General features: G+C 33.6%; 1 protein-coding gene across 2 annotated transcripts; it reads left to right on the top strand.

The window, feature by feature from the left end:
• The first annotated feature begins 978 nt into the window (after positions 1 to 978).
• LOC133677697 (villin-3-like) lies at positions 979 to 13788 on the top strand. 2 transcript variants are annotated; one of them, XM_062099826.1, is made up of 24 exons: positions 979 to 1354; positions 3597 to 3750; positions 3897 to 3996; positions 4424 to 4492; positions 4608 to 4844; positions 4958 to 5135; positions 5300 to 5432; positions 6287 to 6446; positions 6564 to 6714; positions 6797 to 6897; positions 6996 to 7154; positions 8090 to 8158; positions 8230 to 8298; positions 8410 to 8547; positions 9054 to 9182; positions 9354 to 9501; positions 9665 to 9675; positions 9754 to 9894; positions 9967 to 10092; positions 11014 to 11079; positions 11612 to 11713; positions 12465 to 12708; positions 12936 to 13141; positions 13224 to 13788. In XM_062099826.1, exons 2-24 carry the CDS (start codon positions 3695 to 3697, stop codon positions 13335 to 13337), a joined length of 2907 nt encoding a protein of 968 aa, XP_061955810.1. In that variant the 5' UTR covers positions 979 to 1354; positions 3597 to 3694; the 3' UTR covers positions 13338 to 13788. The 2 variants fall into 2 exon arrangements, with proteins under 2 accessions (XP_061955810.1, XP_061955809.1); XM_062099825.1 differs by having other exon boundaries at positions 12903 to 13141.
• Positions 13789 to 24429: the final 10641 nt, after the last annotated feature.

The following is a 24429-nucleotide window of genomic DNA, read 5'->3' as shown; positions in this document are numbered from 1 at the left end:
AAACATCATTTACATGTATTTCAGCACGAAAAGTTATTTAAAGAGCAACCGCTACCACACTGCTAAACATACTCCGAATCCTGTAGTTGTTAATATGATGACCACTGGAGACTTACATAGTCGTTAACTTCAGGACCCGTGGGATTAGTCGAGGTATACGCAAGCCAACCCGAACACTTACATTAATTAAAAAAATAATTGTAATTAATCACACTAGTAATTTTAAAATCCCCTATCATTAATAAAAGACTTGATAACTTAATAACGGAAAGATAAAAAAAAAAATCTATATTCATAGATAAAAAAAAATTCTTAAAACTTTTGTGTTCATAATAAAAATAATATTTTAACATGTAAAAATGGTTGTTTTTTATAATGATTTTTATTTGTAAATATATTAAATAATATTTTTTTTATTTTATAAAAATTATTTTTTTTTAAATTTTAGTGAAACATGTTGGAAACAGTTCCAGATAATCTTAAAATAAAACAAAATAAAATTGGAAAATGTGTAATTTAGTAACTGAAAATAAAAGGCATAGATTGTAACAGAATTTGGCAGCTGCTTTTCACTGTCCAATCAAGAATAACAGCTTGTAACAGGCAAAGTTGTAACGTAAAAATTGAGCTCCTTGTAACGTTAAACTCTGAAACACCACAGGGACCAAAAATAAAACATCATATTAATCATGGGGCAAGATAAAAATAAAATTATTTTCTAATAAAAAATAAAATAGTTGTTTTTTTAGAACAGAATCAGAAAATATTTTCAATATATTCATAATTATTTTTTAATTAAAAAGAAAAACACACAATCAACGAAAGAAAAAGAAAATTCTAAAACAGTATTGAGGAAAAACAAATCCATCTAAAGCAATCAGAAAAACAGAAAGAAAAAAAAAAAAAAAAAAGCCAACATGGCCGGTGCCATCGTCACCAGCGGGTCACTTTTTAGCCTTTTAAATTCTAACGGACTCTCTCTCTCTCTCTCTCTGCCCCCTTCTCTGTATCTCCACAGCCATCTCCCTCTCTCATCTGCAACTAAACAATCCATTCATAATTCACGAATTCATCATTTCTTTCCTTCTTTGAGTTTCTCTGTGAAGAGATTTAGAAATCTCTGAAAAAGAAAAATAAAAAAATAGTAATAAAGTTGTAAGACAGACAGAGAGAAAGAAATCAAAACCCCCACACAAAGCAATAATTCACTTCTCTTTTCCTTTTCATTTCTCCTTTTTCACACTCTCATCTCTCTTTATTGCCAGCTCTTCTATCCTCATTTTAGCTCAGTCTCTCTCTCTCTCTGCGTCTCCACATAACGCACAATCATCTTTTTTGACGCAGAAATTTCCGGGTACGTCTGTATATTCTTTGACAGAGAGCTAGACTCTGACTGTCTTTTTTTATTTTATTTTTAAATATATAGAATCCTGATTGATCCTTTTTGATTTCGCATTTTATTTCGTGTTTTCTGATCTGGGTTTTCGTGATCTTGTCAAAATATTGGTGGGTTTTGTTTCTCTTGATGATCTGACCTTTGATCTGAGTGTAAATTGTATTTTTTCTTGTTTTGTCTGTTTGTTGTACTTTTGGTTTTTTTGTTTCATCATTTTTGAATTTTGTTTACTTACTGTATTGATTTGATGTTGATTTATTTGGTGTTTGATAATTGATGACCAACGTGGTTCTATATGTTAGAGATGGTTTGATTAGCTTGAGGGTATTATGATCTTAATTAAATATATTTGTTAATGCATCATCGAGGGTTGATCGAGAAAAATCCAGGGTTTTTAATCAGATGATGTTTGCTTGTGATAGAAAATGACTAGATCATTGATTGATAAGGTTTGCACCTTGTACACAACAGTCATTGTTCACACATGACATATGGATTAGTACATGATGATTCAGACTGCAGGATATTAGCTATCGTTTTTTGGACGGGGAGAGCTTTTTGAAAGGTGGAATGATTTGCAGAGAGTGCTTTCAGGGGGTGTCAGCTTTTGGAGATGGTTGCTGATCAAGGATCGTCATATAGTATTTTCGTGATTCCATATGAATATCGCAGTTGCTTAAGAACATAGGCATCTCGGAAACATTGTAGATTTTCAGTGGATAGTATGGGAGCGCTCTATGTCTAGTTTAAAGAATCAATCGGTTGCAGAAATATCTGAAAGCAGATGAAGGGCATATAAGAGATGTGATTATTTTTCTTACCATAAGGGTGATAGAGGATCCCCCAGCAATTGTGCTGTCTTTTTTAAACTTTTAAGTTGAGAATGCTTGGGGAGAAAACTTGATGTTGCCGCCAAGTTGAATTGATGGTCATGGTCCTTGGAAAGATGTAGCAGCTTCATGTTCTGGGCATGATGCCTGGCCAGGAACTTTGATTTTATTTATAACTTCTCACAGTTAATGAGTTGTGACTATTGACAAGATTGTGAACTATGCAGACTCCTTAGAAGGAGCATTACAATTTCTGGTCTGAGACTGTCAATTAAACGTGATGCTAGGATAATAGCCACACGGCTTCTCATACCTTTTCTGGTAGGATTTAAAGTGGGTAGATGACTATTGTTTGCGATGGGTTGTGGGAAAGGGAATCTAAGGATTTACGAGGATTATACTATGGGGCTTCTATTCATGTAATTCCTCATACAGACATTTTCATGCTACATGAATGATAGGTTTTATGCTTTAAGCCAAGGCATGTGGGAATCTTGCACGTGCAGGACCTGTCAACAAGATGAGAGTTATTGCCAATTACCCAGTATTTGAAAATAGTTTGTCTTCTTACATTAGTGGATAATGGATAATATGTACTAGAAACTTAGCGAGCAAAACAAACAACCTTTAGTGGAGCGTAGAAGTTGGTGGTTCTGGGGAAATATGAAGAGGGGAAATCTAATGGTTCCTGGGTCTATTGCAAAGGGCATTATGGTAACAGAAAAACTTCCAGATTTGTGGATTGAATTAGATGAATTCTGAGGCTTGCTATGCAAGCTAGATGCTAAAGAAAAGGGGAGAAGATTAGTGTGATCCCGTCTAAGACAAAAAGTTGGAGCTTTAAACTAAAGAATTAACATCAGAAGTGCTAACAAGATATCCAGCAGTACAGATAAACTATAGTTAGATGCTTTTGGAGAACTGTATCCTTATGATATCTATCAGCACATAAGCTATTTTAGCTTTTTGATTGTCATCAATGCCTTACTTCTGGAAACATTTCAGCCTACTTCCTTGAATGGAGTCCCTGAAGTGGCTAATCAATTAATGCTAACTCCATTATGGTGCCTAAAAAATAAATAAAAAAGATGATAAACGATTAACTATATCCTTTCCAGATGGCATGAGATAAGTTTAGGATCTTGTGAACGTATTCAGTGGGAATTCTTATCATTAGAGTCCAACTAGTAGAAAAAAGTTTGTGTGTCTAGGCAGTTTTTAGTTATTGACCATGAAATTTGATAGGTATGTAATTTTCCTGATTGGTATGTTCTGGATATTGCAGTAAAATTACCTTCTTCTTTTGTGAGTGGTCCAAAAACTTGCAGCATATGTAATTTGCCCAAATTACTGATCTTTCAATCTTGCAGAAGGCTCTTGTGCAATTTTCAGATAGCAAATAGCTGGGTTTCAAACATCATACACTCTGTTTTTGAATAAAAAGCAATCATAAGGAGTATTTTAGGCAATGTCTAGCTCTGCAAAAGCTTTGGATCCTGCATTTCAGGGAGTGGGCCAGAGACTGTATCCTTAACTGACAAGCAACTTCATACATGAATTGTGTTTTATGCATGTGCCATAAATTCTGTTTTATTGGATAGCGTTGTAAGTGTGTGACTTTTCTCAGTGAAATTCGTTAAAGATCACCTGTTATACTTAACATTTTATAGAGGGACTGAAATTTGGCGAATCGAGAATTTTCAGCCAGTTCCACTGCCAAAATCTGATCATGGAAAATTCTACGTGGGGGATTCTTACATTGTTTTGCAGGTATTAACATTCTCCATCTCTCTCTCTCTCTCTCTCTCTCACACACACACACACACACACACACACTTTTTATATTCTATTGTCTGTTTCCTGTGTTTGCTTTAATTTGTCCTAGAATGAATGATGAACTCTTTGTTGGTGTAGAGCATGTTGAAGTATCGGGATTAATATTTCCCTTATCTATTTATTTATTAGTTTCTAAGCTAAAATGTCTGCATTAATAGATGGTTTTCCCTTATCTATTTATTTATTAGTTTATATTTTCTAAGCTAAAATGTCTGCATTAATAGATGGTGTCTTGTAGATATCTTTCTTGAAGATAGTATGTTAACCTATTTAGGTTATTATGTATTTTATTTTGCTAAGGAGGGACTTCCTTTTGTTTCTTTTCTTCATCTTTTGCTTGCATGCCTCCTTTTCTTTGTAGACAACCCCTGGCAAGGGAGGTGCTTATCTGTACGATATCCACTTCTGGATTGGAAAAGATACTAGTCAGGTGTGTTTTTGGCTTTCCAAACTTCCTCTTTAAGGACCTTGTTCTGTTATTTGTTGTCTTCACATTCAATTTAAGAATTTAATTTATTGTCTCACATAACTGGAACATATCACAGGATGAAGCTGGAACAGCAGCTATCAAAACTGTCGAACTAGATGCAGTTCTTGGAGGACGTGCAGTGCAGCACAGGGAACTTCAAGGACATGAATCTGACAAATTTTTGTCATACTTCAAACCTTGTATTATACCGTTAGAGGGAGGTGTTGCAACTGGGTTTAAAAAAGTCGAGGAGGAAGCATTTGAAATACGATTGTATGTATGTAGAGGGAAACGCGTTGTCAGATTGAAGCAGGTATCACCATATCAGCTCTCGTAAAATCAACTTCACAAATACGCAATAAAATCTCTTCAACTGTGAATCCACCATGAGTCAAGAGCACATGATTATGAGTTTTGCTTGCACAGGTTCCTTTCGCCCGGTCATCATTAAATCATGATGATGTTTTTATCTTGGATACTGAGAAAAAAATCTATCAATTCAATGGCGCAAACTCTAATATCCAGGAAAGAGGCAAGGCTTTGGAAGTGATTCAGTTTTTGAAAGAAAAGTATCATGAAGGAACATGCGATGTTGCAATTGTTGGTAAGTCACCTGTATTAGAATTTCATGTCGCATTCCTCCTTTGAAGTCCCTATACTTTTCAACAGGCATGCTTTATCCAGCCATCTTTTATTTGTTTTCTGCAAATCTATTGTTATTATTGTTTTCCTACTACTTATCTCTACTTGATTGCTTTTATGATCTAGATGATGGGAAATTAGACACCGAGTCAGACTCTGGTGAATTCTGGGTCCTGTTTGGTGGTTTTGCTCCAATTGGCAAAAAGGTTGCCAACGAAGAAGACATTATCCCAGAGACAACTCCAGCCAAACTTTATAGGTATTATGATCTTATATGATTTTGTTTGTGCATCCTAGTAGAATTTGAAGGCTTGAAAATTAATAAAGGGTTTTTCCTGCTGTTTACATTATATTGCCAATACATGGAAATGTTTACTTCTGCTCTTCATCAGGTTATGAAGAACATAATTACTTTAAGCTGTCATGTTTTTGTTGCCCTCCTCATTTCAGAACTACAGAACTGGTTATTAAGGATGCTGAAACATTACACTTTGTGACTCTGCGTATTAGCTTAAAAAATACAGGGTTAACTCCTTTACACACACTCCTTGTCATCAGCATGACAGTTATTGGTATGTTCTTGTTGGCATCCAATCAATGTTTAATATGCTATCAATAGTCTGAGATTTGTGTAATCTGCGACCTATTAGTTGATATACCATTATGTGTTGCATATAGTTTTCTAATGTTATTGTGCACTATTATTGTTGAAGAATGGAGACATGCTGCTCTCATGCAATCAATTTTTCATCATTGTAATCTAGCTTCTTATAAGCATTTCTTATTGTGATTTCATGTATTACCTGGCTCTTGATGGTATTGGTAAAATTTTATAGAAATAAATAATTTTAGTAAAATTGCAGTGTTTTTCTTGTGCTTAGAATTTTTCTGTAAAGGTAAGACTCATCTGGTTACTACTATTAATTTCCATGCTGTCAACATCTCATCAAAATTCAGTTTAACCTTCTATCTTACATTTTGATTGTCAAAGAGTTTGATTTCCTTTATTTTGTAAGAAGCATGGGCATTTTTAACCTGCTTCTAATGTTTCATGATCTCTCTTTTATCCTTGTAAGATACTAAATGCTACTTTGTAATCATTGCTTCACACAGTATTACTGATGGTGAGGTGAAGATTGTAGAAGGCGAGCTGTCCAAAGGATTGTTAGAAAACAATAAATGTTATCTCCTTGACTGTGGTGCTGAGATATTTGTTTGGGTTGGTCGTGTAACACAAGTGGAGGAGAGAAAAGCTGCCAGTCAGGCTGCTGAGGTAGACATGCATGCATTTGTTTGTTTAAACAAGAATATGAAATCCCACCTCCAAGCCTTTTTTGCATTTCTTGTCTATGCAAAAATATGGGATTTCATTTTTCAAACTATTTTTCAGGAATTTGTTGCAAGCCAAAACAGGCCAAAAACTACTCGATTAACCCGGCTGATTCAAGGTTATGAGACACGTTCATTCAAGACAAACTTTGATTCTTGGCCTGCTGGATCTGCAGCTCCTGGTGCTGAAGAGGGAAGAGGGAAAGTTGCAGGTAATGATCACATGCTGAGAGTTAAATTAAGCAACATATTTTTGTGTAACATTATTAAATTTGGTGTGTCTTGCAATGGTAGCTTTGCTGAAGCAACAAGGTGTTGGTCTCAAGGGTATGACAAAAAGTGCTCCTGTAAATGAGGAAGTACCACCTTTGCTTGAAGGAGGTGGAAAGATGGAGGTTTAGTTTGGCTTCCTTTATTGTATTTTGGGAATTTTGGAATCTTAGGCTTGTTAAAATCAGTATCTCTTGGAGTATTGAATTCTGTGTGGTTGCAGGTATGGTGCATTAATGGAAGTTCCAAGACTCCATTGCCAAAGGAGGATGTTGGTAAATTTTATAGTGGAGATTGCTACATCATTCTCTATACATATCACTCTGGTGATAGGAAAGAAGACTATCTTCTCTGCTGTTGGTTTGGAAATGATAGCTCAGAGGTAATTTATATTATTTAAAGTTGGGTTTTTTCACGTGAAAAAAGTACAGTCAATAATGTTGATGTCTCCAAGAAAATAGTGTAAACAGCTGTAGAGGGTTCTTATGCATGTAAAAACAGATAAATTGTACATTTGTCCACTTCTTTGGCATAGTGCATGCATTGTTCTGGTATTAATGTGAAACAGATGCAGTTTTATTTTGCCTTTGAAGTTTGAATGTGACTGTAAAAATTCTGGCTCCTGCATGATGTGTAAAGATCCACTAGTGTTTGGTACTGCAATTTGACTTTTGTATGTTCACTACCTCCTTCAAATCTTTTCTGAATCACCTAAACTAAGGTAGCTGGATAGAAATGAGTTCGTCAGAGATCTATTTTCTGTGTTTGTTGCCTGGGTCCACATTGCTTTTGGCATTCCTTTTCCCCACCTGCTTAATAGCTAGGCGAGCCCTGGTGACGTAGTTGTTGATGTTTGTTCACTTAATCTGGCATATTAGCCTCATTTAATCTGTCCGTTTGATGCAGAGTAGACTGCATAGCTCAATCAATTAGGCAAATTTCCTTTTAGTAGTATTTTTGGCATATGAAAATTTTCATCTGTCTTGTTGCTGTTACTGTTGTTATCATCATCACAGTTTCCTATGTGAAAAGACTTCCAAATAAACACTATCCTTATTATTAGCACGTGACTATAATTTGTGTTATCTTCCCAAATTACAATTAAGACACTTGGACCACCATGTCTCTGTAATATATGTGCTGGTTCTTTAGTCTAAAAGGTTAGTTGCTGATGTCACCCTGCCAAGTCATGATGCTGCAACAGAAGAAAAATGCCCTTAAATTTATCTTATCGTTGGTTTAATATTTTATATTGCCTTATATCAGTGGTCTCCTTTTCATTGGTTTAATATTGAGTTTCATGGTCATCCAATCCAGGAGGACCAGAAGATGGCTGCTCGGCTGGCTAATACGATGTCCAACTCATTAAAGGGCAGGCCTGTACAGGTACGATATAATCTGAAGTTGAATTGTGGATATTGCTCCTATGATTTGTATTTAATAGCTGCTTCTTGCAGGGTCGTATTTTTCAAGGTAAGGAACCTCCACAATTCATTGCACTTTTTCAGCCTATAGTGATCCTCAAGGTACACAGCTTAATGCCACATTCTACTGTTACAATCTCAATTATAATTGCCATGTTGAATTTTTTCGTTTGTCAGCTGTAAAAAATTTACTTTGATTCAACTCCTTTTCAGGGTGGTCTGAGCTCTGGTTACAAGAAAAGCATAGCAGAGAAAGGATTGTCGGATGAAACTTACACAGCAGATTCTGTTGCACTCTTTCGGATATCGGGAACTTCAGTTCATAATGATAAGGCAGTGCAAGTGGATGCGGTATGTGGTTTGATCATTGAGTGTTCTTTTCTGCTGATTTTTTTTTTAAATAGTGAAGTCTACTATGAAGATATTTTATTGCATCATGCTTCTTGTATTCACAGGTGTATTCAATGTTATATTTGGTTTGTTAGTAATTTGGAGATCATAATTCTTCTATTCACTATGGTCAACATAGTCTGTTACAGTTTTAGAAACATCATGCAATAAAATATAACATGATGCAAAGTTGTTTTCAGTATGTTTGTAATTTGGAGACTAATTCTTCTATTCATTGTGGTCAACAAAGTCTGTTACAGTCTTAGAAACGATGACCTTTCTCACTTCTAAACAATTCAAAGTTTATCTAGTTTTTCTTTAAAACATGAAAAGGAAAGAACTTTTTTCGAGTTTCTTTAAAAGCATTTCGAATATAATCTTATTATCTAATTGCATCCATCGTTGGCAAAAAAGAAAAGGAGTAGAACTAACAGTTTCATATACCCCAATGCATTACTTTATTTCAGGTGGCAACGTCATTGAATTCTGCTGAGTGCTTCCTTCTGCAATCTGGCTCATCAATTTTCACCTGGCATGGGAATCAAAGCACCTTTGAGCAGCAGCAGTTAGCTGCAAAAATTGCTGATTTTTTGAAGGTATTATCCTTTCTGGAATTGTAGATTTTTGGTTTTGTTGAAATATGCTATCACTTTAGGAAGAATGTCAATTGCTTAAAGTCTTGACTACAAATTTGGTTAAAATCCTCTTCTGCCATATTTGTCTTTTATTTGAACTTCTTCTTACTATCATTTGCCTTACTATTTCAGCCAGGAGTTGCTTTGAAACATGCTAAAGAAGGAACTGAAAGCTCAGCCTTTTGGTTTGCCCTTGGAGGCAAACAAAGTTACACCAGCAAAAAGTTTTCTCCAGAAACTGTCAGAGATCCTCACTTGTTCACATTCTCCTTTAATAAAGGTGACATTTCTAATTCTGAATCTTGGCTGATACCCTGCAAGTTCCATTTAATTTTCTTTGAGATAAATCAGATTGAAGCTGGCATCTGAGATTTTGAAGTAGTTGAGATAACTTTCTAACTGGGCTTTTTTATGATCATTTTCACTGCTATGTGGACTGCCAGGGAAATTTCAGGTGAGTTCTAGACTTTAAGTGCAGTACAAAATTCTTTCTGTGCAGCTTCTTAGAGGCTTCTCATGTTCAATTGAGCAGGTGGAGGAAGTTTACAACTTCTCTCAAGATGATTTGTTGACTGAGGATATCTTGATACTTGATACACACGCAGAAGTGTTTGTTTGGGTTGGCCAATATGTAGACCCCAAAGAAAAGCAAAATGTTTTTGACATCGGCCAGGTAGTGCTTAACCTGTTCCACTTTTGTCAGATTTTTCTTGTCAATGTTATTTACAGTATATTTTCGTTGCAGAAATACATCGAGATGGCTGTGTCTCTGGATGGTTTGTCTCCAAATGTACCACTGTATAAAGTTACTGAAGGAAATGAACCTTCATTCTTCACAACATACTTTTCATGGGATCTCACAAAAGCCACTGTATGTACTGCATCAGCATTATTTATCTTTTCTCAAGTTATATTAATTTATTGTCTCACTATTGAGAAATTGTTATTGGGAATAAGAAAATTCAAAATGTCATGAGTGGAAAATTTATAGAGTTGAGGTTGGTGTTGGGCGTACCATGCGGACAAATTCCCAGAAGTCTTGTGATTGGGTGGGAAATAATAGATAATGTAGTTTGAATTACTCACAGAAGGCTGAGCTTGGTAGTTAACTAAGGGCGAAGCAGTTCCTAGCAGTCAATCCCAACTAGTGTCGACTGAAGCTTGGTTGAAATAGTTGAGTTGTTTCAATGTACAAGCTGATCATTGATTGCCTATGTAGTTATCTCCAAAGCTTAACACTAACTTATTCAAGCTTGGCAAGTCTCATAAAAAACACACAAAACCGAACGAGTGTAGGTGGAGAAAGTGAGAACTTGAGGAATCAAGGATAGAATCACAAGTCTTTTAAATATACCAATGGGAACAAGATGAGAAGCATTTATTGATAGATTTTAGAAATAGATACTGGTTAGTGCATAGAATCTAGAAAACTGTAGCAGCATGTAAATTTATGGATACAATACAGGTGAAAGGAAAACTGTAATATTGACCCATTGGCAATTGTTTAACCTTCTGTTCTCTCTCCAAGACAAGAACATTTTGTTAGAAAGAAATAGAACCAAGACAAAAAGACTTTAGTCCCGCTGGGACTTTGGAGCTCAGCATCTGGATGATTCATTTGTGAAATGGGGAAAAAAAATAAGAAAAGGAAAGGAAATAAAGATAAAAGCACATGTTGTTTGGTCCCTCTAAAGGTTAATACTTCATTGAAAACTCTCATTGTTTACATATATGGCATGTTCAATACCTTATCATTTGATGTATGTTTAAGAACTTCATCCTTGCATTACAGGTTCAAGGAAACTCATTCCAAAAGAAGGCCGCACTACTTTTTGGGCTAGGACATCATGTTGTGGAGGTAAATATGTTGCTTAAAGCTGGTGCATAACTTGGTGATGGATAGATAATTATGCACCTAATTTTGTTTGAATGCTTCTTATTTAAACTAATATATTGTCTTTTATTATGAGATGTCTTTATCTTTTACCACAATACTATGATCAGACTTTTCTGTAATCCTGTTCTCCCATGGTCTTTCTCCATAATGTAAGTAGCTTCTTCTGGCTACATTTCTTCTCATCAATCCCACAAATTATGTTGACATTATGTCCTTTGCACTTTTTGTTTTTGTTTTGTTTCCATTCTTCTCGTCCTTATTCTCCCTATTTTAATTGACGCACGTCCTTTTTTCCCATATTCCTGACCCCCAATTACGAGGCATGCATCTTTTACTGACAGCAATTATCTGGTTATAGGAGACTGTCAGTCAAGAATAGGATTTGCATTCCAAGTTGTCATTTACTCGCTTTTCTTGTTCTCCCTGTATGTGCGAATGAAGTTGTATCTTACATGTGGTGTTGATGTTGATAACAACGTGTATTTTTTTGCAGGAAAGGTCCAACGGAAATCAAGGAGGACCAACCCAAAGGGCTTCAGCTTTAGCTGCCTTATCTTCTGCTTTCAACCCATCATCTGGGAAGTCATCGCTTCTGGTAAATAAGTTTTTCATACAACAAGAGTTTGATATGTTGCCTTTCATCCTTTTTCTTTGACTCTCTTAGATGTCTGCTTTCTTTCTCTTTCAGTGTTAGCTGCATGTTGCTTGTCTGTATCAGTATCACCCATTTTCACTAATTTTTGGTCTCTTTTTATTTGTGCAATTTCTATCTCTGTTTGCAGGCCTGTATGTATGTGTATTTCTTTATTTAGTGTGTTGCTTCTTTTTTCCCTGTAATAAACAATTCTCATATTTTCTGAACAAACCTCCCTGCCAAACCAACTGCAAGGAAGAGTATGGCCCTTTTGTCCTTCACGTTCTTAATAGGACCACGGAGGCTGCATTTTACAGTTAATAAAATCTATGTAATTTGACTATTTTGTTTTTTTTCTTCCATAATTTCCATAATTCCAAGTCATTTGGTTCTCTTTGAATGGAGGTGGATGGAAATTTGCTGGGCACAAAGCATTGTCTATGCACCTTTTGTGGGTTTACAAGCATCTGTTGCCGATCATTTTTGTTTGTTTTCGCACAGAATTTGCATTTGGATGTGTTGTTCTGACATTATCTTCTGCTTGTTTGACTTCTGTTTATTTACATGTTTTTGTTGCAATTTCTTCAAAGCATGTTTGTATCATAAAAGCCCTTGTACCCAATAATGATGGTTTATCATGTATGTATGTGTTATGAATTCATCCAATGAATCAACTTCCGGCCTAATGAGGTGCATGTGATGTGAGGAGCAGGATAGGTCCAACGGGTCAAATCAAGGAGGAACAACACAGAGAGCTTCTGCTTTAGCTGCCTTATCCTCTGCATTCAATTCATCCCCGGGATCGAAAACTACTGCTTCGAGGCCATCTGGAACCGGTCAGGGATCACAGAGAAGAGCAGCTGTTGCTGCTCTTTCATCAGTTCTTACTGCTGAAAAGAAGCAAACACCTGAAACCTCTCCTTCTCGTAGTCCTCCCTCAGAAACTAACCTTCCTGGTAAGAAAAAATTGTCTTTTTGTATGTTTCTGATGATTGTATCTTAAATATGAAGAAATAACAGTTGCTTTTAAAATGTCTGTATCTTATTCTGCAAGAGTATATTTTTCTGCTAAGATCCTTGAATTTAATTTGATCTCATATGTGTATATGAGATGAACAATCTAAGACATTTTAAGTTTCAACACTTGTAGCTGAAGTGAAAAGTGAAACATTATTTGAAGCAGAGGGTTCTGAAGGAGTTGCGGAAGTCAAGGAAATGGAAGAAACTGCATCTGTATCTGAAAGCAATGGAGGAGAGGATTCAGAAAGAAAGCAAGATACAGAGCATGGGGAGAGTGATGATGGGAATGGTCAAAGTACATTCTGTTATGATCAACTAAAGGCTCACTCTGACAATCCTGTTAAAGGAATTGATTTTAAACGCAGAGAAGTTGGTCCTATTCTCGATGCTGTTACTTGAGTTTGTTTTCTGGATTGGTATTCAGGGTTTATTTTTGTCTTTGATTTTTCAGGCATATCTATCAGATGAGGAGTTCCAAACTATTTTTGGGGTGACAAAAGAAGCATTTTATAAAATGCCAAAATGGAAGCAGGACATGCAGAAGAAGAAATTTGATTTATTCTAGAGATCAAGTCCATTGAAGGGAATTATTTCTCTACCCTTTTGTGCTCTAACTCAAATTTCCTCAAATCATTATGGTCTTGACTGCTCTGTTGAAAAACCGTGCTTTCATTGGTGAACCATGCCTGGCTTGTTACGTCTAGCATTTCACTATTTACTCCTTGATGGGAATGTAGCTGTGATTAGTATCGTGATTGGTTGTGATTATGCCTGAAGAGTGAGTTTTGCCCGTGTTTTTTCACTTTGAATCTACTTTTGCCTCTTTTATTGATACCAGATTGTAGTCTCTGGCAGTTGGCAGCACAAATTCTTTTATATGGTCACAATGTATCTCATCTGTGATTATTTGACTTTTTTTTTTTTATCTTTTTATTTGTTAAGAAAAAAAGGGTGTACATGTATTGAACTTGTACTCGAGTCAATATTCAGGAATGAAAATTTGTTGTTTGGAATAAGTATGGTTGTGTGCAACGGGTTATTCAGTAAATTATCATCACTGCATGGAAATTCCTTTGTCATTGCCATTATATTGTTTGTTCGTTTCCTTTTTCTTAAATGACATCATTATTCTTCGTTTTTGCATTCTAAAAATTAATTTTGTTTTATATTTTAAATTAATATTTTTTTTGATATTTTCAAATTATTTTAATATGTTGATATAAAAAATAATTTTTAAAAAATAAAAAATAAATATTATTTTAATATATTTCTAAATAAAAAATACTGTAACTATATTTCCAAACAAATCCTTTTTATATTAGGCTTTCTATATTAGGCGGGAACACTTGCACTAGATTATTTCTAGCTTTTACTGCTATTATTTTGATATTTAGTATATTAAGATAATATTTGGTTATCATATTGGAAGATAGCATTGTCGCACCCGACATCGCGGCGGCCTTAAAAATTTAATTTTATTTTTGGAAAGAACGGATTTCTGGCATCTTGTTCTTTAATGGGGATATTCTTTGTTTAAGGAGTCGCCACCTAGTATTATGGTCACTAGGAACCCTAACTGGTCAACAGAGATTCTATGGTTCGGGACTGGCTCCGTAAAAGGGAAGATATTATCACCCTTAAACGTCCTGTCTAAGGCAGGCTGCATTGCTAGTTTCGTCTTAAATTGCTAAATGTTTATTAGTTTATGCTATGAAAATTTGCTTATAATATTCCTGACTCTGGCGCCAGTGAATATTCAACTACGAATATTTCCAACTCTGGCGTTGGTAAATATTACGCAGCTATAAAATAAATTAGATCAATATTTTATTTTATTCCCTACTCTGGCGCCGGTGAATAAATAAATAATAATAAATTTATTTTTTACAAATGCAAATATTTTTTATATTTCTAGCTAAATAAAATAAAATACAACGAATAAAAACAATATAAATTTAAACCGGTATTTTTATTCCTGACTCTGGCGTCAGTGAATAAACCAATAAATTTACATTATTTTTATTCATGCATACACATTTTTATTTTTTTATATTTTTTTTGGGCTGGGCCCAGCTCAGTCCATATGGGCTGGGCTAGGCCCAACCCAGTCACTGGCCCAAGCCAGTGACCCGGCTGGGCAACATGAAGCACGCGTGAACTAAATCACGCGTGCATTAGCAGATAAAGGAATTAATTGAGAGTGTACAGTAGGAAGTGAATTAAAATGAAAAGCGGTGAAAGAGAAACTTACTTACCTGGCTCTGGATACAACGAAGGCAGCATCAACAATGGTTCTGGTCACGGTGGCTTTCCTCTGCTTATGTTCGTCCCTTTTTCTCTATTTTTCTCCGGTTCTTGGCTTGTTCGTCCCCTGTTCTTGTTTCCAGTCGCTCCTTTTTTTGTTTTCGTTACCTTCTCTGCTTTTCCTTTTTCGCCTGTGTCTGTCCCCTCTCTCTCGGTCTTTTTTTTTTCTTCTTGCTCTCACATGCTCTGTCTTTCTTTGCTTTTTTTCTGTTCTTGGCTCTGTTTTTGGGTTAATTTTTCCGTCCTTGTTTTGTATTTTTTGGGGTTGATTTCTGCCTCTCTTCCCTCTTTCTTTCCCCCTTTTTTCATACCCTGAGATCTATATTTATAGTGCTAGAGTCCCTTCGCTTGTGAGAAACCAAGTTTCAATCAAACTCATTCTCTTTTTTGAAGTTTGAATTTGATTAAGAATCAAATTTGAAAGCGGATAACTATCATTATCTTAAAGACAAGGATTATCTCGAAGATAAAGATTATCTTGAAGATAGGGATTATCTTGAAGATAAAGATAAAATGATAAAAGCACATTGTAGTCCTTAATTTTCACGGAAGTTGACAAATCACACTTTTCATTGAAATAAATCTCTGATCTTTTAATTTTTCATTTTAAACCCTGTAAAAATTAAATTAAAAGTCAAAGGGCCAAAATTGGGTTATGACAAGCATGTTTCTTGTAAGTTATAAGTTATTTGTATATATTTGTGACATTAGAGTCTTTTGTTATATTTTTTATTAAATAATGTGGCAATATTTGAAAATGAAAGATTTTATGCAATATTTGATAATGAAAGATCTATCTCACCATGATTTAAAAAATGTTTTTTAATGAAAAATCTATATAATTTTAGTAAATATATAATTTTAGTCCGGTTTGTTTTTGTGTTTTAAAAATATATTTAAAAAAATTATTTTTTTAATTATTTTTTTTACTTCAAATTAAATAATTAGGCTTCTGTATCCAAATTTTTTTATAAGAATTATTAATTAATTGGGCTTCTGTATCCAAATCTTTTTTATATAAGCATGCACATATTTGGTTTCTGTATCCAAATCTTTTTTATATGTTTAATTATAAGGATTATTCACAACCAAGATAATTGCTAGGGAACAACTTATACATACTCTTAATTCGAAGTTAGCTAACTTGATTATTGGTTAGTAGTTGCTATTAATTATTCATTATCCTTGCACAATATTTTTCATTTCCTCCTTTTGCAACTAGTTACAATAGTTTTTTTTCCCCATTTTTTTGGCAATTTAGTTACAACTAGACATGGGTCCATGCTACTCCACGGAATCATATTATTTTTTAAGTGCCGCAAACATGTTTTAAAGAAAACAAAATCAACAATTCAGGTTATAGAGTATGTCAAATAAGTTGATTTTATTTTAATTATACGATAAAAAATAGATAACAATAATAAACAGATCAACATTTTAAAAAAAAATGATCACGATAACTCGAAAAAAAACATATTTCCAAAAGGAAAAAAATAATGTTGTTCAATTTTTAATCAATTAAATATTAAAGGACAAAATTAGATAAAGAATTGACAAAATACCCAGACCGAGTCAACTCGAGCTAACATGATAGATATGTAACTTTAGGTAATAAATGGTTAGGTAACTCGGGTTAACCCGCGATCCATGTTATGAGATTGTGATAACTCAATATAAAAAAAATCGAAGAAAACCATAAAGCCTAATTTTTTTATATATAAAAAACAATGTTGAAAGATTAAATATAAAAATAAAATAAGTAAAACAAAAGGAAGATGTCAACCATCGTTAAGTTTTCAAACTCATGATCCAAATTATTAGACTAGAAGTACCATACAAGAAATTCAATCCCCAACCAATCAAATATTGAAAGATGGAATTGAGAAAAAAAAATTATGCAAAAAGATCCAAAACTAAAAATATCAATTAAAAAAATAAGAATCAAAATTGAAATAAAAAATAATTTAGAGGACAACTATAAATTTTTGATTAAAATGTGAAATTGAAAAGAAAATCACTTTAACAAAAGGACAAAAAAAATCAAAATAATGAGATATCAAAATTTGGGTTAAAGGATGAAATTGAAAACAAATAAATTTTTTGCAAAAGGGCCAATAAAAAAAATAAAAAAAAGGATTAAGGATCAAATTGGAAAACATGATATATCACAAATTGAGTTTGAATGATGAAATTGAAAACAAATAAAACTTTTACAAAAGAGCTAAAAAAAAAATAATAATAAGAATCAAAGTTGAAATATCAATAACTAAGAGGACAACTCTGAAATTTTGAATGGCTAAAGTGATTTTCAGGGGGAGGAGAAAGAAAAAAGAATTAAAAAACCCCACCGATAACAATTCATTCCATAAACGCTACCACGCGCCGCCTAAACAAGAAGAAGACATCGTGAAGATCTTAAATGACATAACATAAAGGTGTTTTTGGTCACCGAGAGGCATCACATGAGCCGCTAGAAATCCACGAGCGCCTCCTATGCACCAACTTTTTCATTTAAAATATATTTTATGTTAATTAAAAGACTAAATTGACCTTGACCAACTTAATAATAACATAAAAACAAGGTTGAAAAGATAAAAAAACATCATTGGATGCAATATTTATTTTCTTTTGTCTTTGGAGGGTAAATCAATTATTTTACTGTGCTTGAACATGTAAAATGATAAAAAAGCTTTTAGATGCAAGTTTTAAAAGATTTTAATTTTAAAGATAATTTAATAATTTTATGAACACAATGTTAAATATTATAATGACCAATGACAATTTTTGTTCTGTATAATTTTCTAGCAGTGAATAGAGAGTTATAAAACCTAGATTTCCACCGAAACCTCTATCCCTCCCTCGTCAACTAGGAAATTCATAGAGCTTGATAAATTATTTTGATAGCATTACGTTCTACATAACAATGATTATTAATTCAGAGGCCTTTGGTAACATTATTTAGAAGACAAAAAGCCATCACTTCATATAATTTGATCTCTCATTGACATGGCACATGTTTTGTGCTGGTGTTTTCCTCCAATATGGATAAACAAGCCTTGTACATCTCATGGGTCCTAGTTCTGGAGCCTCCACATTAGTGGAAAGATCGTGACCAGAGATGCACCATGTACACTTACCCTAATCACCCGCCACTAGGCTGTTTAGTGGGTTATAAAATGAGATAAGCCATAGCCTTTTTTCGCTAACATGGCTGGGGATGCTTTAATTATGATTATACCTTTTCCATGGCCTCGTATGCTCTTAGATTATTACACCCTTTGTCTAATCTCCTGTTCTTCCCACGGTTTTATTTTTTTATCAGCTGTTTCTGAAACCCTTTGGAAAGATCCTATCGAATTCAGAGAGGATAAGAAAGGGGGCCCTCTTGCTGCTATGTACTTAATATATGGACCATATGTGAAAAGGGAGTGTGATTATATATATACACACACAAATTATTCTGCCTAATCTTTTATGTGTCACCAAAAGTCTTGCAGGTCCACATACATGTAATCTTTGAAAGTCATTGTCGTTTAATTTTGAAAATTCACCACAAGGATTTTTTTCTCATTTACTTCTTCACCCACGTACTATGCTAAGATCTGGGTTTCACATGCATGATACATAATTGGTCCTAATGTGATCAATTGGCACAATAGTGGCCATTGATGCAATTTTCTATTGAAACCAATGATTATGAACATGATTTTCTATTAATTGAGATTAGCAGCAAGGGTTTATATCAGATACAAGTGTATCTCTGCTTGCATGCATGTTACCCCATGATGCAAGCCTTGTTAGGTTTCACATGTTGCATTATTAGCCTATACTTAGCTTGTTTAATTGGTAGTTTACATTGATTAAAATCTCCCCATGATAATTGACGTGCTGAAATGTTCTAAATCATGTGAGGGAATAGTCCCCTGATCACAAGACTGATCACACAGCCAGCCACCCTAGGAGGGATTAGTCTTCTTGTAGAAATTCAATTACGTGCTCTCGTCCTTTGGAAAGTGACCTAACAAAATCCCCAACAACGAATTAAATAAAGCAAACTATAATACACTACAAAGTCGAATCACATTAATTTTGATGTAGATAGATAGAGAATATATATAGAGATGCTTTGTTGTGGTTCGATTATTCAATCTTCACTCGTAAAAAAAAATTGTATCCTGATGATTGATGGGATGTTCTAGATAACGTTAATTTATAGTAGATTAATGTTGGTGGGTCAAAAAAGAATGGAGCACATACTTTAGCTCATACCATTAGGCCATCTTTAGCAGTATTAATTAATTAATTAATTGCATACAATATATATGTAGTTTGTGGAGCGGCTTACAAGGCTACCATCTTTCGGCGGAGTCTCAGATGAAGTAACCTTCAATCACAGTAATTTAAAATGAATGAGAGCTTGAGAAAAAACTATAAATGAAATATTTTTATTATTTTTTATATATATCGCAGCTTTTGACAATTTTTATTTTATACTTGAAGCTTTTTTTTTAATTAAATGAAGATAGTTTTTATTTTATAAAGCATAATTAATAAATATACCTTACTTATTTTTTAAGGTTTTGAATCATTGCACAAATGATCCAAATTAAGCTTGATCCGGCTCTGCCTTCAATATTTTCTTTTACTTTTGGTAGTTTCTATCTCCATTTTTAAACTTTAAGAATAAATTAGAGTGGGTTAGAGAACACAAATATTGTAAATAACTTGTTTAAAACTCGATTAAAGGGTTCTAATTGTTGTTGAAATACATGTTGGAGTCGAATTGAAATTGAGAATGCAACGGGGCTAATGTTCGAGAAGGATCACCACCAATATTTTTCAACCCTTTTGAGAGATTAATTAGATCATTGATAATGGTAAAGATTTGTTAGTTTAACCTAAGAAGGTCAGTGGCTTTCTACACCAAAAATTATAAATAAAAATATTATTAAAAAAAAAGTTATCAAGATTATCCTATCCTTTAAAAAATTGAAAAATTAAATATGGTCCTTTCAAGCTTTAAAGCATGTTTATTTTAAACTTTTCAATTTTTTTAAAGAGCAAGATGATTTTATTTTTATTTTTTTATCATTTTTCTTAAAAATAATCTTAATTTATCTTTTGATTTTTTGTCCTTTATTTTTTTTATATTAACGTGGATGTCCGAGCTAGTTTGCGCGCACTTCGACTAATTCCACGGGCCCTGAAGTTAACGGCTATGTAAGTCTCCAGTGGCCATCATATTAGCAACCATATGGTTCAAATTTCAGACTACAGGGAGAGCAAATCCTTTTTTATTCTTTATTCTTAATTTTATACTTGGAAGGCTAATATATTTTGAATTTGATAGGTTAAAGTTCAATCAATTAATATCGCTGGGTCAAACTATGGGATGTTACAACAGAGATAGATGAGATAAAAGGGTTAAAATGCCTCAAGAGAGTTCATTCAGAGCCAAAAACACGAATTTAGTAGAGGGATCGATATGTCTAGAATTTAAGAGTATATAAATACAAAATGATTTTTCGCCCTCTTGCTTTCATCTTCCACAGAATCTGCCATCTTGAGTTTTGCTTGACAAAAGACAAACATCGTGTGTGATTGTCTATCCTCTAACTAGAGTCGGCCAGAATCAAATACTACTCGACAATGATCAACACATTAATTTATTTAATAAAAAGTCCTATATATTTATAATTTTGTTCAATATCTCATATTCATCTTAAGCCAGCTTTGCCACACACATTTTTATATTTTTTCACATGAAAAGACGTGGTTGTTCTTCATTCCACTTAAACTGCCTTATTAAATTGGGAACATATTTTTAATTTATTACTGATCAATCTTCTCTTCTTCTCCATATTAATCTCCACAATTCAAATTTAGATATTTTTACATCATTGTCTTGTTATCTTTATCTATTATGTTAAACTCTATTTATTATTCCTATTTTATTAGGGAATTGGAGAAAAATAATACGATGATTTTTTTAGGATAACACTCCAAGCAAAAAACAAGCAATTTTTATTCGAAGACTAACTTACTTGGTGATGTATGATTTCTTGTAAATCATGTTGATGAATGTGTTAGGATTCACCAATCACAGCAAACAGTATCTATGCTTCGAAGTCCTCCATTGGACAACTTCCTCTATCGGGTCCCACCAACATTCCCACCTCGCATCCAATCAAAGAAAGGACAGTGATGTCAACGTGTGAATTCCGTGAAGAAACGTGGCATTGTTTTTGGTTGTCGGTGACCTTGCTTTTTTTTTTTTTAATGGGTGAATAAGATTTAACAAGGACTTTGCACTCTGTAGGTGATGGTGATGAGCATCCTAGGGTAAAATTTTTGATAGCAATTTTGTTCTCTCTCCCCCCTCTTGGTTTGCTGCTGGAAACCTTTTATGCAGTTTCTGTTGGTTTTACAGTTTTGATGATCTTCTTATCTTAATTTCGTGTATTAAATTACCCATGTCAAGATTGGAGAGAGATCATTAGAAACTCCATCTATTTAATTTCACGTTTTTTTTTTTTGATTCATGTATCACAATAATTGTAATGAAAATATTCTCCTTCTTTTTTTAAATCAAAATGGAATTTCTCATCTAATAAAGGGTTGTTTAGGAACGTGTTTTCTAAAAAATTAATTGTTTTTATATAAAATTATATATATTTATGTTTTTTTTTAATTTTTTTAATGTAATAATAATTTTTAAAATAACCGCTATTATATTACCAAATATTTATAAAACTGGAGTTTATTTGTGTTCAGAAAACTTAGATGTCAAACTAAAGGATAAATGATATAAAAATTCATGAAGGGAGAGAAATTAATAACAAAAACGAGGCATCCAATGGAATGAAATAACTTTATGGACTTCAACAACCTTGCCTAGCTAGTTTGAATTACTATGCAATTAATTTACGAACTCCCTTTTCATGATGCTCCTGATTTACATCATCTTTTTATCCCATAAAAGTTAATTTTTTTGGTAAATAAATCAAACCCTACAATGATTGCTTATTTTACTTTCCACGCGATCAAGGAAGGAAAGGTGCTTTGTTATATTGGTCATTTTCATGAAAGCAAATTGTACATAGGACGGTTGAGGACGATAAGGTATGGAGTCTATGGACCTTGTCCCGTGGCCCCTCCATGCTTTCCCCAGGTAAAAATAATATGGCTATGATCTCAATCATCGAATTACTTTGAAGGTAATTTGATAGCAATATGATGTTGAGATTTCGGAACCTAGACAACAACAAAAAACTCTTGTCATCTATTAGACGTCTCACCCTTCTGTAAGGGATAAAATTTGCACAACACTGTTCTTTTATGATGAAAATGTCACGATTAGGCTTTTATGACTGTTCGATAGGACAAACAATTTGGCCATGTCGGCCATGTCATCCAGCAGGAAGAGAGCTTGGAACAGCTTCAAAGTCAAGAGTAAAATATTCCACAATTGGGGCAGTACCATTGTGCTTGTAAAGTCTTAAACTCTTAAAAACAATTACCACTAAAATATTCAATCAGACAGCAGAACTCACAAACTGCGAAGAAACCAAGTGTCATATATGGCATAAAACACCCCTTGTGAAAGGGTGTGTGCACATGGAAACCTTACACAACATGAGCTTGACACCTTGCAGATCTTTACTTAGGTTGTCCTAGATAACTATAACTCATGATTGCGGATTGAAAAAATAATTAAAATTTTAAAAGAAGATTTTTCTATGAAACCCATGTAGAATTTGTTGTAATATTAATTAAATAAAAATTTTTAAATTCATAATTAAAATAAAATACCACCAAGCCGTTGTACAGAAACAATCCAAGGCTAAGAATGATGAGTCATGAAAGGGGAGCGAGTGAAGCCAGGTCTTTGGCATGGCAGCCTTTAAAAATTTAATAATAGAAAAGAAAAAGATCAGTATTGGGAATAGCATATGGCACACACTTTTTTACTACTACCCAGCTCATTAAACACCTATCAGAGTTCAGAACCTTATTTAATTCTTTCCTCCCTATTTTTGTTTTTTTTTCTTCTAATGCCATGTGAAGACATTTACTAGCTAGCAACTTGCTAGGGTTTTTCGATCTCACAGGGGTTGGTTTGGGTTAGGCAAGAGCTGGCAAAAGTGAAAGGGAAGGTGCTTGAATGATACGTTTTAATGCTTTTCATGCCTTGAAACAAACCTGAAGAAGAAGATCACAAGCACTCGGGGTTTAATCAATGTGTTCACATCTCCCTACGCGTAGTTGCTTCACATTCTCTCCATGACTCTCTCTCTCTCTCTCTCTCTCTCTCTCTCTCTCTCTCTCTCTCTCTCTCTCTCATTATCTTAAACTTTAATTTATTTATCTAGAAATAAGCAACAAATCAAGTGTCCAGCCTTTGCTTTCCCCTTTTGTGGGTGCAAGGATCCATTCTTTACAAATGGGTCAATTTTGGAGGAAGCATTAGCGTGCATAATTAAGGGTTATTTATTGCATCCTTTTTAGGTAATTAAAAATCAATCTCATAGATAAATTATTCACAAAAAACTTAGGAATATAATAAAGTTGACCGTGAATATCATTTTCCCTCCACAAGTTCACGCTATTTTTTTTTTTGGTTTTGTAGATTTGAATCCGATAAAATATTAAAGAAAACAAAGCTAGCCTTACCTCCAATATAGCTTATTGCATCGTGAAGTAACTTTAACCACAATAAATCAACGCTACGCCATGGTTTCCCCCTCCTTAATTTATTATGAACTCTTTAATTGCTTGTTCATACCATAATTTGAATGAATGGTATGAGATTTCCAGCAAAACCCACAATATATCTTTCCTCACAAGATTTCTAGTTGGTTAAACTCGAATTTCATTCACTTGTATATGGTAATTGATTAGATAAACATGAGCTCAAGGGAGTAACTGAAATTAATTATTAAGGTAGAGACTAAGATAGCTCTTGGAAACAACTTTTTTTAAAAATTATTTTTTTATATATTTTTAATTCGTTTTGATATTTTAGTATTAAAAAATAATTTTTAAAAACTAAAAAAATTATTTTAATATATTTCTGAATAAAAAATACTTAAAAAAAACAACTCTAATGAATTTAATTAGTATTATATAATGTTTTTTTTGGCTTGTACAAGACAAAATCATGATTATTAATTTTGACAATTTCTTGTCATCTTTGCATCCTTCTGATATCAAAATAATTTACAATTAGCATTCCGATTCCAGAAATTCAATAATATTTTCACCAATATCATTTACACGTAAGAAACAAACCTGCTTGTGGATTAAGAAACACAACCATAGAGAGATGATTATGCAATTTCTTTTCTAAAAAA

Source organism: Populus nigra, chromosome 17 (assembly GCF_951802175.1).
Source record: "Populus nigra chromosome 17, ddPopNigr1.1, whole genome shotgun sequence".
Classification (NCBI taxonomy): domain Eukaryota; kingdom Viridiplantae; phylum Streptophyta; class Magnoliopsida; order Malpighiales; family Salicaceae; genus Populus; species Populus nigra.
The sequence above is the reverse complement of the archived record's forward strand: the minus strand, read 5'-3'. Positions and strand labels throughout refer to the sequence as shown.

Coding starts and splice junctions, on each gene's coding strand:
- LOC133677697 (XM_062099825.1), top strand. CDS start 3,695: ATGTCTAGCTCTGCAAAAGCTTTGGATCCTGCATTTCAGGGAGTGGGC. Junction 6,715..6,796: donor GGGAAGAGGGAAAGTTGCAG/GTAATGATCACA, acceptor TTGCAATGGTAG/CTTTGCTGAAGCAACAAGGT. Junction 8,548..9,053: donor AGGCAGTGCAAGTGGATGCG/GTATGTGGTTTG, acceptor ACTTTATTTCAG/GTGGCAACGTCATTGAATTC.